The sequence below is a fragment of the Mercenaria mercenaria genome, chromosome 8 (assembly GCF_021730395.1).
Source record: "Mercenaria mercenaria strain notata chromosome 8, MADL_Memer_1, whole genome shotgun sequence".
Taxonomy (NCBI): Eukaryota; Metazoa; Mollusca; class Bivalvia; order Venerida; family Veneridae; genus Mercenaria; species Mercenaria mercenaria.
In genome coordinates this window covers 49,610,813-49,628,805 of record NC_069368.1, presented here as the reverse complement: position 1 = coordinate 49,628,805, position 17,993 = coordinate 49,610,813, and the positions used below count along the sequence as shown (strand labels likewise).

The following is a 17,993-nucleotide window of genomic DNA, read 5'->3' as shown; positions in this document are numbered from 1 at the left end:
CGTAGAGATTTTCAAAGTCGGAAGCAGCTCGCAAGAGCCTCGCACGGGCCCCGAAACAGCTCGTACGGGCATCGCACAATGTCCGTGTGGATTTGGAAAAATGCGAGGCTTGCCGATGCTCGCACGACTATCGCAGGGGATTCGCACGGTCAACGTTCGGGCGTTACAATCGCCGTACGGGCTCCGCACGAATTCCTTGGCGATTTAAGGTGGTATAAAAACAGGAATGTGCGGACACATTTGCATCCTTAAAGATCGTACGTGGCCTGTAGGTACTGTGACCAGACGCTACCATTGTACAGAGACCGTAAGGATTCTAAAATTGGTGGACTCGTACGATTTTTTAAAACCGTACATCGTACAATTTTTTGACCGAGGCATTAGGGAACATGTCTTAGGTCCCGTCTACAATACAGAATACTGTAGGGAAATGTTGACCTTTCTGGAAACCGTTCTTTATTTCAGTTATAAAGTACGCTTCTCCACGTGATAGTACCAACGCTTAAAATGGAATTTTAGCTTGTCAATCAAAATTAGTAGCCGAATGCAATCTGACTAAAGTACATCTCCAATTAACGCTACGCACACTGGATCTGAAGACGTGCTATTAATAGCCTCGTTCTGACGACCCTTCCGCTAGCCAATCAGAGCCTTACTTACAACATATTGTATGTGAAAGTAGAAGTATAAAAATCTATCTAGCCTGGGCTTTTCATGTTTATAATGATAAATCTTATGACGACCACACATGACTACGCCCTCGTGTTTTTAGAGGTATTATATGTCACGGTACGGACTTGGTCACGTAAGGGGAGAATATGTGTCAGGCAGCCGGTTAACTCAGTCGATAGAGCACTCGCCCTGTAAGCGAGAGGTCCCTGGTTCGAGCCTGGACTGACTGCATATTTTTCTCACCCTGTGACATTCGAAGCTATTTTGATGGTTCAGCCAAATGTTTATTGAAAGAGTCGTCTGATTGGTTAAAAAAATAGATTTGCGACAATAAAAAAAGCAATATCGGAAATCCAAAATATACAAAAGACGAATGTGAATGGGTCATTCTCAGATCTTCAAATGTCCGCCCCTTATCACCACCTGGCCCGTCTTGTGCAGCTTCCCCGATTTTGTCACGGCTTATTTTATTAGTATTTTCTCTTTCGAATGTTTCATACTTAATTACATTTTTTACCAAATTGCTAAAAGAGAACAAACAAATAATTGTCTTTTCTTATTTATTTTACAACTTAATTTTGTCTCGTCTTTGACGTAGGTTTGTTAAATTAAAAGTAGTTTGTATTGACGTCATTTAAAGCGCGTGACATCCCAGGGCGTAAGACGAGTTTTTTCAAGGTTTTTTCTTACAACTCATTTAAATGGAAACAAACTGATCTAATGTAAGTGCCAATGTTACAGTTCATTTCCTGCTTTAACAGTATGATCTACCAAATACAGGGAACATCTGGCGTGATTGTTGAGCCAAAATAATCAAATCATTTCTTTGGAAGACCATACTTTTCTCACTGAAAGTAATAAATGTTATAAAGAAGGTTAGATGAGAATACGGAAAAGAATCCCGTTAACGACAATGATGCTGGAAAAATACACATTCTACAAAAAATATAACTTTCTATAGATATTACACAACGCCTTCTAAAAACGTCGGTCGATAGTTTGTGTTGTGTGACTGGTCGGAATACTATTTGAATGATTTCCAGTGTATGACATTGGGCTAACAATGTGGTGCATACTCTTGCTAGAGAAGCACTCTGAAAGTAAAGTACATCGGGAAATCCGGAGGTATTTAGATGTTCTTTCATTCCAATTTGTTAGAAAGGTGGGACAAACATTTATATTTTTTACTTGTTTATATTTATCTCACAATAATACGATTTTACAATAACTGTTTATAAATTATAAGATGTTAATTTTAAGCCAAGAGATCAAAGTAAATTATACCAAAATACTGTCACTATTATACTTTTGTATACATGTATTAAAAGTAGTGATAACTACCACCTTTATTTATTAACATCGTTTCGGCGACATTAGCCTTCATTATGGTACAGAAATTCATGGTAAAGGAAATTGAGTCAGTGTAAAACGAAACTACTTCAACTACGACGACGTCAAAAGTCAATAAACAGTGTGTCGAAAAAGGGCGATTGCTGAGCTATTGTCAGTGCGTCAGTCCTTCAAAACGTTTCTTCAAACGGCATCTACTCTGCTTGGCGGAGGTTGATGAAACTTGGCCTGGGTATTCCTAGGATGATCCTTTACCAAAATTATTACAAAAATTCATTCCACGCAGAATTTCGATTGTTATGGCAACCCAAAAAGAAATTTCAATCTACTCTATAAAACTGCAAGGCCCAGAGCTTAGATATTTGGCATGCATCACTTCTACTGGTCTTCAATAAACGATGTTTAAATCATGCCCGTGGAGTCAAATCGGCCTCACAGAAAAATGGATACGCCCCGAGGTTCGCTTGTTTAACATAACCTTATATAAGAAAACCCTAAACAATTTTTTCTCTAAAACCACAAGACTTAGATATGTGGCATGTAGCTTTGTGCAGTGGTCCAATTTTGTGCAAATCATGCCCCTGGGCATTGGTCCTGTCCAGGGTTTTACTTGTTTTACATCGACTTACGAAGGAAAAACTTTAAAATCTTGTTGTCTAAAGCCTCGAGTCATTGAACTTGAAACATTGTGTAGCAGTTCTCTACCAAGTTTATTCACATCATGCCTCAGTGGTCAAATTGGCCTCACCCATAGAGTCTCTAACGTCAAGGACCAAAGCTTAGGTATTTGGTATATAGCATTGTGTAGAGGTCCCCTACCAAGACATCATGTACCATTTGAGCCAGAGCAGTATAGGGTCATGATGACCCTCTTGTTAAACTAAAAGAGATCTGTTATCTTGTTATATATGCATATTGTGATGAAATAGTAAATCTTACAGTTTTAGAAATGTAGGAATTTCATAACTTGGTAAATTTACATCACGTAGTTCGCTTTCACTAAGTTGCTTATACCCAAGCACTTCATACACGTCTCTGCAGTGAGCATCTACTTTTTGCACTTCGTCCCAAGACATGAACTTTCTCCACCAAAATGCATTATCATTCTTTCTGTCTCTTGTGAAATTACCTCCCAGTTCTGGTGGTGATAGATTAATTTTTACTTTACTCCATGCTTCCGCTTCTTCACGGATATATGTCAAATTAAGTTTACTATAAATCTGTTTTAATCTAACATGTAAGTTTTTTATCAAGTCTTCATAATATAACACAATTATTCTGTCGGGATAATGTTTTTTGAGAAGAATAACTCCATTAATATCATTCAACATTTTCTCACAAAGATTCCTTTCTAACGACTCATTCTTTCTCGGGTTAGTTATAGCATAAAATCTCGAATACAGCCGCGAATGAATAATTGCCCGTGGATCTCTGACTAGATGCACTATTTTCAATCGCGGATTAATTTCCATCAAAGGTTTAAAAGTTGTAAAAGAGAGTCGTAGCACTTTCAAAACTCTGTGTGTTTTATTTCTGCAAATATCTTCCAGTTGACGTAAACATCTACTTTTTGGATTGAATACAGACAAACATGCTCTATAAGACTCCCAGCTTGGACCTGCGAACATAAATAATTCATGTTATGTAAATGAGTAATGCAGATATGGGGTATGACCATAATAAATATTCGCGTGTATTAACTGCTCTTTGTCTTGTCTTCATTAAACGGTCTCCTCAGTATCTCACTTCTACTACAATAAATGGAATCAAGCTTTCCCGAATACTTCTGTTTAATTGGCCTGTCATTTTAAAGTTAATGAAATACAGAAAAATATGATCACCATAGTTTTGTGAGTTTTCATTGAATTTCTCATTAACTCGGGTAATATATAACTTGAGTTCACTCTTAAAAGCACATGTTCTCAATGCCGCTTCATTTAACTGGCAGGATAAATGAGTTTGCAATGTCTCTTAGCCTACTAATCTGATCATATTCGATCCTGAAAGATATCTCATCGGTATAAAAATCCTGCCTAATATATAAATAGAATGGTTAAGAAATTAAGACATATGGCATTTTTTTGAAAATCAAGGGCACATAACTATGGACTTAGTACTCCGTTGTAGGCTATATGCCTATAAAAGAAGTAATAAAATTCAGCTATTTCAGATCAATTTTGATACAGTTTCTAGATTTTCACTCCATCGTAGACCTATTTTCGACAAAATATCATATCCATACATTTCGTTCAAGAAAACGAAAAGGAAAAGGGGTGTTGAATATTATGCAGTGAAATGCAAGTCAACTGAATCCAGGTACCCTCATGTTGCCGCATTTCAGGAATAGGAGTAAACGAATGAACAACTCGAATTCTACGAGTAAAATAATGCCCATTTGGTCACCGGTTTACGCGTAATGCGCTTAAAATTGAGAAAATTAGGATCTATTTATTAGGGACTGTTTTCGACTACACCACGGAAGTACATTTTTAACCGAATTACTGCTATATAACCTATAACTCGAACTTTTTATTTAATTTTCGACAATATGTACTGTTACATTTTTTTCTCAGAAAACCTTCAGTAAAGACGATCTGCGCAGTTTCATTCCGAAATCATATGTAAAAGTCGGGAATTTCGCGTTTTACCGAGGCCGCCCATGTCCGTTTTTCTGGCCAAAAATGTCACCTCATGTGTAAGTTTTCGCCTTTTTCGAGTGTATTATATGAGTTTAGCAAATGTTTTCATGCGCAGAAGGTAAAATAAGCACTGCTTCATCTAACAAAATACGGATTTAACAAAATCATCATGATTTTATGTCTAAATCATACATGCGAGATTTGAAAGGCACCCGATTTGGCGAAATTATGACCTCGTGTTCAAAATTTGGTCCAAAATCTCAAAGCAATTCTCTGTTTTGTGGCCAAACGTCGTTATACGTGATTAGAAATTGAATTATGAAGTTCCGCTCTGTCTACTGCCACTCTGAGAAAACTTCACGATTTGCCTCTTGTAGGCTTATATACCAATAAAAGAAATTGTTCTTGTTTCATATAAAATTCAGCTACTTCAGATCAATTTTGATACAGTTTCTAGATTTTCACTCCGTCGTAGACCTATTTTCCACAAGATATCCATATATTTGCTTCTAGAAAAGAAAAAGAAAAGGAAGCATATTTTTTTACCAAAATACTGCTATTTTACCTGTAGCCTATTAAAAGCGGTGAACCAAATTGTATATGTAACGGCGCTACAATGTAAGCATACAGAAATATAACTTTTTTCAAAGGTTCATAACTCCATCAAAGATAAATATAAAAAAAAAATGCTACATGTATGCAGAACGAGCCTTGGTACTAAACCTTTCCACAAAGTTTGATTGAACTCCCACCAGCAGTAACTGTTTCAGAGCATTAGTCGGGATAGAATTTTGTCACAGACAGACATAATAGAAACACAGAAAAACAGACTGGCAGATAACACAAAATCAATATATCTCCCTCATTTGCAGAGAGACATAAATCTATATGCAAATAATTCCATGAATCACTGACTTGATTTAAAATTACTGAGAAAATACATTCTTCATAAATCTAAATATTACTGCGAATATGACAATTAATAAAGGCTTTTCTATGACTTTAGACCTTTATTGGGTTTTGAATGACATTCTTGGAACGAAAGCATGTTATTTACGACAATCAAAACTGCAGTTTCTCACAGATGATGAATGCGCATTCATGTTCTTGCAGCTATTTGTGTTTTTGTAATTTATGCAAGACGTTTTGGTCTAAAGGTCATACAAGTAACATATCCCTATCTTTAAGATAATAATCACAAAGATATGAAAGAATGAATAAACGTTTTTATCAAACTTGTATAACTATATATGTATATTTTCAGGTTTGCTTGTCCATTAAGTGCAAGACAAAATGAACTCTGAAAAGACTACGTTTTAAAAATGCACAAGTGTTGCCCTTTATACCTGTTAAATTAAATGACAAAAAAACTAGTTCTATACCTGCATAACCAGCATGATCGTGTACTCTTTCTTGTATAACATTCTTCATGTGAACAAGGCGACAGCCGAATATACTAGACAACACATGCAGCATCAATTCAATTGGCTGTGTATCACTGAAGTTAAAAGGAAATGCTTTGCACAAGATATAATCACCTCTTCATGCCCGTCTTGAGATTTCATGCTCTATTGCAGCAATAAGCGTCAATGTAAACGATATGGTGGTATTACCTGTTCTGTCATACTCTGTAGGAGTATGTTTGTTGTCCATGTTAGTGAAATAATTAAAACATCTAAATCAGATTCACCATTAATTTTGTGGGTATATTTCGCTAAGTAACTAATCATATACTGTCAAGTTATTTAACATGCTTGAGTTCAAGGTTAACATGTAAATCCGCATCTTCCCCATCTCTCTTTAAAACGCTATAACACTACAAGGTCTTTGATTTACAATGGAAATATCACCATAAGAGCACTTTAATATGATTTATAAAATTCTTTGTTACTGTAACAATAAGATTATGCTAATGCATGATTGCATCTATTTAAGAGAGACGTTCCTTCTCGAATTTGATGCACTTTACAAAGCCTTCTTTAACAGCCCGTCAGTAGCAGCTTTAATCGGTCAATGTCGGTAACATTCACAACCTGTTACAAATGCCTCTGCTCTGTTAAACCGTTCTGTCACAATTACAGGCAAATCTGATCGCCTGATTCAAGATACATGTATCTGAAGAAGTTAGAAAATCTACTGTGCAAATGATATTAACAAGCTGGACTGTTTAATAACAAATGCTTATTTGTTGTCAATGGTACTGACCTTGGTATACCTGCAACAATAGCCTCTTTAGATTTTTCAAACTGGTCTTTGTAGAACTCGTTTTCGCTCTCAGTCTGCACAGTTCTAAAAGAGATATAATGCAACTTTCAATAAACTTGTAAATATTAAAACAGATTAACCAAATCTAAAGTTATGTTTGAAGGAGACATGTACACACTGATAAAGGTATCAATTACTTTTTAAATATTTATAAATAGCGCTCTAAGAAGATAATTCTACATGAATGGTATCCAAATTCAATAGCAATATCTGTAGCAAACTGAAAAGTTATTTTCTGTTCTTTTCAGTGAAATACCGGAATACGTCGGTGAAATAAAGTTGATATTTCTGTTGTTTCAAAGCAGTGAAAATATTATTTTTATTTTTCGCTGTATTGGGACAACCGACTTGAATGTAAAAGAATATAAACTATAAATAATCGGAAAGTCTATGCAAAATATTTTTTTTTCTAATATGCTCGTCTCTGTTAAAACACTCTAACGCTAGAATGACGTCACGTTAACGTGCGGTGACGTCAAAGTTTTTGCTGCGACCCAGAAAGAGCGCTTCTATATTTTATCTACTGTTTTAGATTAAGGGCATATTAGAAGCGAAATAATTTATAGCAAAAGAGTTAGACTAGCCACTAGATTGATAATAACTATATTTCTATATTTTTCCCTTGTTGGCAAATTCAATTTCATAGAGACAAAAGCCAGTCTATTTTAGAGATTTTCACACAGGACTGATGTTGAAATTATATGATATTGGACATAGGATATAGACTGGCTCAGTTCACTACATTCAATCATTAAAATGTAAAAAGATATATCATTGTCTAGGAGCTAGTCTACAAAAGAGTGTATTAACACTATTTATACACTTGGACGGTAATACGTCGTACAAATAATTTCACTCGGGCTGCGCCCTCGTGCAATTATTACGCCCGACATATAACCGCCCATCGTACATAGATAGTGTTAAAGCACTCTTTTGCTACAAATTATTTCTTAAATAAAGATGTAAATGAATACCAATATAATACGAATATAATGATGTACACTCCATCGTAGTATGTAACAGGAATGTGGAAACTTATAGAACTATTTGACAATTTTTCATCATAGTTCTCGCAATGCAACGACATAGTGAGATCGTAACGTATAGCACGTGATGTTGCAAAGAACAAGTATGTATAACTTACTTAAAACCATTGTATTAAATGCGTATATCGGTAAAGTGGCAATCGTTTTGTTGCGTAATAAACACATTTTATATTCTGGCCAATTTTCATGAAAATCTACTCATTATTTCTATGATTTTTCTTTCCTAAAAAAAGTCTAGAGTTGGAGAATTTTATAATAAAATGTAACAGGAAAGGTATTAAAGTCTCAATAAAATCGTGCTTCCCCATAAAGATTATGGCAAACCAGTCTTATCAAGGATCACCCAAGGAACATTTATGTGAAATTATCTAAATGGGGCCAGCAATTTCTGATTAGAAGCCCTTGAAATTTTCGTTCCTAGTTTGATTGTTAAGGATACCAGGGTTCGAACTTAAACGGGTATTAAAGAGACACACCTTAGGCCTCACCAAATTAAAAAGTTGTTCATCGGATTTGCCGCTCGTATATTTTCAGAAACACAAAAAAAAATATTTTTTTTTGTTTTTGCTTTGCGCTCGCCCCATTGAAAAAAATCATGCCAAAATTTTTTGGTGCGCTACTTTTTACGGACGTAAAAGTGTATAAATGCTTATAATTCCACTCCCAGATTGTTCTCAAATAAATTTTAATAAAATTAAATACATACTACGCACACATCGTTTATGATATATCATAACACTGACATTTAGTTACATTAAAGTTATTTCCCCTTTATGCAGTTACGCCATTTTCTTCAAATGTTTATCAAATTACATGCTACAACAAGAGCTGTCTCCATAGGATGACACATGCCCCCGATGGCACTTTGAATGAATAGTTATGGCCGATGTTAGAGTTAAGGACCTTTGACCTACGGAGCTGGGTCTTGCGTGCGACACGTCGTCTTACTGTGTCACACATTCATGCGTAGTTATTTTAAACATGCATAATGCAAGATATGGACCGGACACCATAATGCTATATGAAATGCCTTAACGTCTAAGTGTGACTTGACCTTTGAGCTACGGAGCTGGTCTTGCGCGACACGCGTCTTACTGTGTCACATCTGCAGTTTAAAATCATCCAGATGACAAAGATATGGACGACAGCCCATCAATGCACAATCCTTTAACGTCTAAGTGTGACCTTGACCTTTGGCTACGGACTGGTCTTGCGCGACACGTCGTTTATTGTGGTACACATTCATGCCAAGTTATTGAAAATCCATCCATGATGACAAAGATATGGACCGGACACGAAAATTGCGGACAGACTGACAGATCGACAGACTGACAGACCGACAGACAGACTGACAGACCGACAGACCGACAGACGGTTCAAAAACTATATGCCTCCCTTCGGGGGCATAAAAATCGATTTATTTCACTGAAAACTGGATGAAGAAAAACATACTAATTTATTTGATTACATCAATCTACATTATTTTGGTAAGGGTAAATACTTATTGATGCATGTCACTTATCTGTTTTCTGTTTTTCCTGTCCAAATGTACGAAAGTTGGTGGGGTAAGGAATTTACATTATGAGTTGTTTTCAGACCAGTTTCGATTTTCAAATCATTTAGTAGACTAATGTTATTGCACGTTAATCTCCATTTCAGACCTTAATTGAGACTTTATTTCAACAAATTTAATATGTTATGAAAGTTTAAAGTTAGAAAAAGAGCTGTACATAAGACCTCATGCTCGACTTTTCTGAATCAGAGCTTTGCCAGTAAAAGGGGCATAATAGTCAGAAGCTTTGAAAGTAACAGAGCTATAGGAGAGATCGCCGTGACTTCACACATTAACATCTGTTTATCTGGTGGTGGGCAAAACAAATGTTTTTACATCGTTTGTGTAATACTATGTGATCGTAATTTTTAATTTTTAATAAATTTTTCGTTCATTTATGGATTTTCAAAATTCAAAAAGTTTTGAAATACTTATAATTTTCATATTTTTGTATTCAAATATCTTTTTAAAATGAAAATCGTTTTAAATGACATATACTTTTAATAGCGGCATAGTGATGTTCAAAACTTTTAGGAAAACACTGTAAGTTAAGCGTTCATAATTAATCCATTTTATTTCGAAATAATAATTAAAAGTAATTAATAAATTGCTTGCTTTATAACCTTTCCATTGATAAAAAAATTATTGATATAATTTGTGTTTTGAGAAAGTTTAGGCCGTTAGAAAAACATCACTGTTTACAAAAAACATGGACGTTCGACGGTCTGTCCACCCGATGACTGTCTTATCAGTTATAAAAATAGAAAATACAACGGATTTGTGTACAAACACTATCTCTCCTATTGGTCATTATATAAAACTTAAACAAAAATATTCAATGTTAAAAGGGACATAACTCTGTCTAAATTCAGATATAAGAGTATTGTTTCTCCTGGTGTGGACTTTGACAGTAAATAACTATTCTAAGTTTCAAATCAAAAGCTTTAATAGATCTAGTAACACTTACAGAGATATTTGATGTATCAAAAACTTTTTAAAGTCAGCTAAAAATGCTACATTTTCATAGCAGTAAATATTCAAGTCACATAATTATGTATGTGATAAGTATGGTTTAAGGTTATGCATTGTTGTTTATTACATATTTTCTAACAGCATTTTCAAAAGCATACATTATTTGATTACACTGAACACTATGCCAATGTTGTTACCTTTTTTCACGAGTTCGCTTTGTTGTGCGTCTGCATGTCAGATTTTCTCAATCCCTGGAGAATTATTTTTTAATGTAAAAGAGCTATACATTCTATTTTAAGGTTTTTATTAGTCAGTCGTGGGCCAAATGAAGACAAATGTATTTCTTCGCTCTTCGCTCGCTCCCGATTTTCTCAAAAACCAAACAAATATTTGAATTATTTGTTCGCTCGCCGCCTCATTTTTTTTCAGAAAAAAAAATCCGATGAACAACTTTTCAATTTGGTGTGGCCTTAGGACTAATCAACTATTATAAAGCTGAAACTGGCTAAATTGTGTAGGAGAAATATCATTTTAAGAAATTAATGTTAAACAACGGATGACACGCATTTCGTGAGGGGAAAACTCACTTTTAGATAAGCTTACAGGCTAACTTTGCAATAAAATGTTCATGATGTTATATGCAGTGCATCCTTACTCATCAATCAGTACATTTTATTACCAGATGAATAGGAGAGGTGTTAATCAACTTTTAGTTCAATAAAAGTTCAATAAACTTTCATAATTGTATAATCTTTGAAATGTAAATGAAACAGATGCAAATAACATCGAGCATGTAACTGAAATAGATGTGAATAGCCTGGTGTAATTTTATAGGACTTCAAAACTTAAGTTTACTGGTATGTAAAATATATTTTGCATGATGCAGTTTAAACACAGTTATTTCCTGTCACGAAATACAGATTTAATAGATTGATTAGAACACCAAGTAAATATTGATGATAACTCATTATGGATGAAATCGGGAATGAAATATGCAGTTTCTTTCATCCACCCCTATCTCATTCTCGAGCCGGTTTACGCTGAACTGTTATACAGAATGATATTTCATCATTTTCCTGATCCCATAAACTGAAATATTTATATGTCAATACTAGTGAATGCAACTTATTCGGTATGTAACAATATTTGTTAAAGTGGAGAAACGGTTATACTAAGCCGTGTAAGCCAAATTCTGTGTGTGTGTGGGGGGGGGGGGAAACAAACATTTGCACAAATGTCATACATGCAGCTACATTTACAGAAACCTTTAAGAATTACACCTATTCGCGGAATTAGCAACACGAATTGTATGAAAGCCCATCAGTGTTTTGTTCGCCATACCAATACTGCATATGACTGGCTCACCTGATTTGACACTATTTCAGTCCATATAATGTTTACTTAACTTTTTTAAATGGCAACCTATCTACAAGATGTAACGTAGAAACAAACATGTTATCATGATAAAGATGTACTTTGCTTGGTTATTGTGATTATAAATTCATATAAATTGAATAATATCTAACCTACACGAGCCTTCCGTGGTGCTACATCGTACATCAGGGGGCTTGTAGTAATCCCAGACAGTGAACTTCCACAGCGGTTCGTAGAAAAAGAATGATTGGTTGATAAAGCCAAGTAGTCTGCCAGTAAATCTTGATCCACTGTTCATATATGCACTTAGAATAATATCGTGCTTGCCATTTTCCTGTTCAGCAAAGGCTATAAAATAATTAAATGGATTTATTATAAAAAGTATAGGACGTAATGTTACTATAGTGAATCACACAGGAGAAAAAAGACAGGTTAATATCTTCTATTTGTCTTTACTTGGCGCAAGACCAAACCCCAAAAAACACTGGATTTCAGATATCATTTTTTCTTGCAGTAGTCATTTATTAGCTCGAGTTCTGAATAAGTAACGTGACTTATAAGCAGCATTGTGCGAACATACTTTATCAGTTTTCAATGAAAATTCATCAAAATCTAAGGTTGATGGTAGTGATTAGCGTGTTTTATTATTTGAGCCGCGCCATGAGAAAACAAACATAATGGCTTTGCGACCAGCATGCATCCAGACCAGCCTGCGCATTCGCGCAGTCTGGTAAGGTCCATGCTGTTCTCTTTCAAAGCCTGTAACAATTAGAGAAACCGTTAGCGAACAGCATGGATCCTGACCAGACTGCGCGGATGCGCAGGCTGATCTGGATCCATGCTGGTCGCAAAGTCACTATGATGGTTTTCTCATGACACGGCTCATTTGTCTATACTCACGGGGTATAATAAGATCCTTCCTCAGCTGTGCCATTGTTATCAGTGTGCGGTAGCTTAGATATTCTGAAAAAAAAATGCATTCTTTAAAGGTGGTTAATCACATTTAATCAACATTTAATGACATTTTTTACTTTTTGTATATTCTGGTAGAGAATTATTTAAGGAACAAAAAGGCCGATTACATAGAGTTAGATTCCTATTTGAAATGTATATTTTATTATTTTTATAAAATTTTGTAATTACTTCCCTTTAATATGAAAGTATATAAAAAGCTGGGTATTTCTTTTTATTTCGATACAATGTCTAGTTTTACATTTGCATTTGATAGACATATCAACTAATGAACAATCTGAACCAAAATGCAAGTTTTAAAGCTGTGTGTAGCTTCTGAATCCATTTATTTCCAATCTATCTTTGTTGCGCAACCAAGATAGGCGAAGGGAGGTAATAATAATTTTTCAAACTTGCGTTTCTAATGAATTCCATCTAAATACATAATTTTTAATGCAAATATTTTACAAATATATTACAATATGTCTAATATTTATACATTTCCTTAGGCAAAGTATGTTTATCAAATTTATACTTATGATAAAATAACTCTATCTTGGTTGGGCAACCAGGATAGGGAAATGAAATTTTAAAGATACCTCTAGTGAAAATCTAATTTGTATTAAGTGTTAAGTGAACATAAATGAGTGTAAATGATCAGATGCTAAAGTTTCGAACAAATCCGTTACATGGCCAAAATCTGATTATCCACCTTTAAACATTGTTGTTCGCTTTATACCCCGAAACTGGGAATATACACAGACTGAATTTTCTTGAATGGTATGTAATCTTGCTTTGTCAGTGCATGATCGAAACAGCGTGATGATATTAGTTGTAAAACAAAATACACTTTCTAGATATGCCGTGTAGTCTAATTGTTAAGATCAAAGATTACCCATTTTGTAATTTCCATTAACAGCATAAAAATATCTGATTAATATACATTCAGGCTTGATGTAGAGACCTATAAATTTACAAGACCACTTTTTTCAATTCCTTTTTTGAGTCGTTGAAAACAATTAAGCCACGCCATGAAAAACCAACATAGTGGGTTTGCGACCAGCATGGATCAAGACCAGCCTGCGCATCCGCGCAGTCTGGTCAGGATCCATGCTGTTCGCTAACAGGTTCTCTAATTGAAAAAGGCTTTGAAAGCGAACAGCATGGATCCTGACCAGATTGCGTGGATGCGCAGGCTGGTCTGGATCCATGCTGGTCGCAAAGCCACTATGTTGGTTTTCTCATGGCACGGCTCAAATTATGTTGTCGGAAGGGACCGGTTTTGTTAAAATCTCTTAATGCCAGTGGTACTGTATTTGATGCTTCTCCCTGCGAAATAAGACACGTTTTATTAAAAAATTTCAAAAAGTTGCATTAAACATAATTATATTAAAACAGATTTTATCTATTATCAACAGATCAATGAAACAATAGAAGTTATATAAAAATGCTTGAACAAAACAAGTCCTACACTCGCACTTGGCACTTACATACCAGAATTCTTTGTCAAATGGTAATAGATTCACTTTAATAATTAAAATATAATCGGGCATTTGTAGAAGTAGAGTAATCGTAGTTCGGCAGTTCGAAACAAATAATGTTCCTCGACATGATTGTAGAATTTTATCATACCGTTTTTACAAAGCAACATTAATCTGAGAGAAATTCAGCCTGTCAAATCTTTTGCTATATTATTATGTTTGCAGCTGATATTTTAACGTACGTATATATTTATACGTACATGTATATACATTTTTACATAAATGATTTTAGATATGCTTTACATTTTTACATAAATGATTTTAGATTATGCTTTACATTTTTACATAAATGATTTTAGGTATGCTTTACAATTGGCGTTTTCAATATAACTTCTTCTCGGCGATATCTGACCATTTTGTGTCGATTCGCCGTACAACCCAACTCACTCACTTACTGTAAAAAGACAATGGCCTGTGCTTGTTTTTTTCCTAGACCGATTTGAAAATATTGGTTCTCCGTTTAATTTTTACATGGCTTTCTATCGGAAATTATCGTATTTTCACGTATAGAAAAAAAAATCAATTATGTGGCCAAATACTGTATAGATTCGAGTGCTTAACTTCTCACGGTTCGCCAAATATCAACTGGAGTCCTCGGGCTCGGATCCTGAACTAGTTGATTTGGAGAGTGGGGGCGAGTCTAGTATGAAGACGTCGCCGCTGAGGCGCACAGCGCCGAGTGCGGGAAGGTATGTGGAGGGGGTGGGGAGTCTTCCCAAGGGGTCTCCCTCCTGGACATTTTTGAAATACAGTTATGAAAATGTAGTCGTGGGGGGGGGGGGGGGGGGGGGGGGGTTGCACGAGCCCCCTAGGCCCGGGCCCTGTCCTTACATTGCTGCTGATTTTATGTTTAAAATTCGTACATATATAGCTTTTTCTTAGTGGCACTAGGCTTAAAACAGAGTAAGTTTCTTCTATGGGTAAAACAAAGCATAATAATTACAAATATAAATTATTAGTATAAATTATCGTAAGCGACTATATAGCTCAGCCGATTGGGCATAAGAACGGTATTTCGAAGCCAAAGACACTTATGGTCAGGACCTCTCATCCACTATCCCGCCCCTGATTAAGTTTAGCGAATATTTTTAGCATTTTAACATGTATTGAGCATAAGTGACGACCATAAAACGCATTTGTAACAATTTCAGCCTGTTTTAAAAAACTGCATTTTTGCCGTCAATGCTCTTAATACACTGTCCTGACACTATTAGTTTACGATAACGGGTTTCTCATGATGCTATACAGTAGTTTATAATAATTACAACTGTGCAGTATGATATTATATATGCATTAGAAAAAAAATGAGTTGATAAAATTCCGTAACTGTTTTATTTGAGCGGCTAATTCAATTCAACGTGTTATGTGACTGATGGAATATATTAATTGTAACTGTATCTTAATTTTATGCAAAGCCATTTTTGCGATACGAAGGGAAAATACGAAAATTCATATCACGTGGTATTTTGAGTGCTGAGGTTGATATCCTGGCCTATCAGATTTCATTTATTTATAGTTCATATAATAAAATTTAATGTTTATTTATTACCTCGTCTAGACGATTCACCTGTGCGCCATTAGAATACTAAATAAGGTAATATTATCACAAATGATCATATAATTTTTATCTTTATGATCATCAACAAACAGAAAATGTAATTTAAATTTATTTAGACTCGGGTTAAAACGGTTATTTATGATGAATAATCTGAAAAGTAGAGTTTAAATCTTTAGTAAGATATAAGTTGAAAAAGATAAAGAAACAACAGACAGTATATTTATATTAATTCATGAATCTATTGTCTCCATTATAGATAACAAACGCGTTTTTGACAGGTCCTAGTTTAACATACACTAATATTTATGGCTGTTGACATTTACACATGGTCAGTTTTGCAGAGAAAAAAAAATGCGATAGTTATCCTGAGTGTATATCTGGCATATAAACAATGGTATGCTTGTAACATAAAAGCGCCTGTGGCTATTCAATTACAATTATGAACTTGGTATACGAAGACAGCGCGTGTAACCTCTTTACTAAATTAAGTTTTTGAATAATGAAACAGCCACTTACGTTGATAGATCCAGAAGAAAAGAAATATAACACACGCTAATCCAAATATCCTAAGATGAGTTGAGAAACAGCGGCAGATTTTACGCATGATTGTTTTCATACGCCCAGAATACACTTTGAATTCTACCATGTTAAGTGTCCAACTGCAATTCATTTATTCATATGCAAATCTTAAGGACCATGGTCGCGATTGCAAATGTCTCCTGTTACACGCTAGAAAAAACCATTAGCGTATTATCGGTTGATGTTAACATACATATCTATACAATAACAGAACTATTTACAGGATAAAACAGATCAAATTTAAACAAGGTAATTAAACTGATGGTATCGTGTGTACGTGTGACCTATTAAACAGGTAAACAGGTCGCACAACAAGTGAATGCGTAGTATTCTACCTTAAGTAAGGCTATACGTTACTTAAATTTAGTTTACCGGACCCCCTGAAGCATTCGGTTATGCAGTAAGTTATCTGATGATATGTCTTGTCACTCTCCTTTATTCCAGGGGGCGTGGTTTGATACTTTTTTTCACGCATGTGGTGAAGGGTGTTAGTAAGCTGTTTCTTAACACATTTTAACCCAGAACCATATTTTAAACCTTAACATACATGTGAAATCGCTACGTTCCGTAGATGCATAGCATCAACTGTTCGTAATCGCTCGAGGACAGTCGAACGAAGAAAATGTGTATAGTCATAATGTAATAGAAGAAGAAAGTTATGTTTTACTCGCTTATGTTATACAATATATGTTAGACCATCTGATACAATAATGTACTATGTAAGCGGTTATAGATCCGGTTGCGGAGTTCAAACAGTCGTCATACAGATCCGATACCAGGCCACTACATCTTCGTTCTAAAGATCCTGTAGTAATGAAATTCGAAATCAAAGGGTTAAACACCAGAAAGCATGGATCTTACTATGTAAAAAGAATAATATTACAATCAAATGACCTAACATACTGAAGAACTGGGTAAAAATCTATTCTATTATCTTCCCTTGTTTATTAAGATCAACGCTATTAACGGATACTAAATTAATAATATCTTAAATAAAACTTTGATATGCAACATCATGTTATGAACTTTGATTACATAATATATATCAGTAAACGTACATTTATTTGCATTTGTAAGAAACAGTTTACTGATGACAGTTCCAATGTGTATGTTTATGCTCATTTAAATAACATAGTAATTTTGTATAATGAAATATTTATTCGAGAATATCTGCCATCAATTTAATGTGTCCATGTATACATTGTTTTTGTACATACTGTAAATAATATACTTTCCTTATCAGCTTACCTAGTTAACTGCCTACCTACCTACCTACCTGTATCCGTCCGTCAGTCCAGTATATTTGAAAAAAAAAGTCTTCTGGCAATCATAGAATAAGCGATGCATACTGCAAAACATTAAATTAAATTAAAAGGCATTGTTAAAAGGCATTGTTTTCTAGCTTCAGCAATACGAATGGATCATTGTTTTGCACTATCTGGATGCGAAAATGGACCATTAGCTGATTGTTTTAACATCAATGCGATAAATTAC

The 17,993-nt window shown here is 34.8% G+C and overlaps 1 protein-coding gene across 1 annotated transcript; it reads right to left on the bottom strand.

Moving 5' to 3' along the window:
• Positions 1-1,218: 1,218 nt before the first annotated feature.
• Positions 1,219-16,787, bottom strand: LOC123566380 (carbohydrate sulfotransferase 1-like). The gene is made up of 6 exons (XM_045360406.2): positions 16,437-16,787; positions 12,771-12,833; positions 12,023-12,218; positions 6,867-6,950; positions 6,044-6,159; positions 1,219-3,640 (listed from the first exon to the last, which is right to left on the bottom strand). The coding sequence occupies exons 1-6, from the start codon at positions 16,588-16,590 to the stop codon at positions 2,958-2,960; spliced, it is 1,296 nt and encodes a 431-aa protein (XP_045216341.2). The 5' UTR covers positions 16,591-16,787; the 3' UTR covers positions 1,219-2,957.
• Between the last annotated feature and the right edge of the window lie 1,206 nt (positions 16,788-17,993).

Excerpts from the sequence above, each read along its gene's own strand:
- LOC123566380 (XM_045360406.2), bottom strand. The coding sequence starts at position 16,590 with ATGAATTGCAGTTGGACACTTAACATGGTAGAATTCAAAGTGTATTCT. Across the intron at positions 6,951-12,022 it reads ACCACGGAAGGCTCGTGTAG|AACTGTGCAGACTGAGAGCG; the intron begins GTTAGATATTAT and ends TATCTCTTTTAG. Across the intron at positions 3,641-6,043 it reads CGATCATGCTGGTTATGCAG|GTCCAAGCTGGGAGTCTTAT; the intron begins GTATAGAACTAG and ends TTATGTTCGCAG.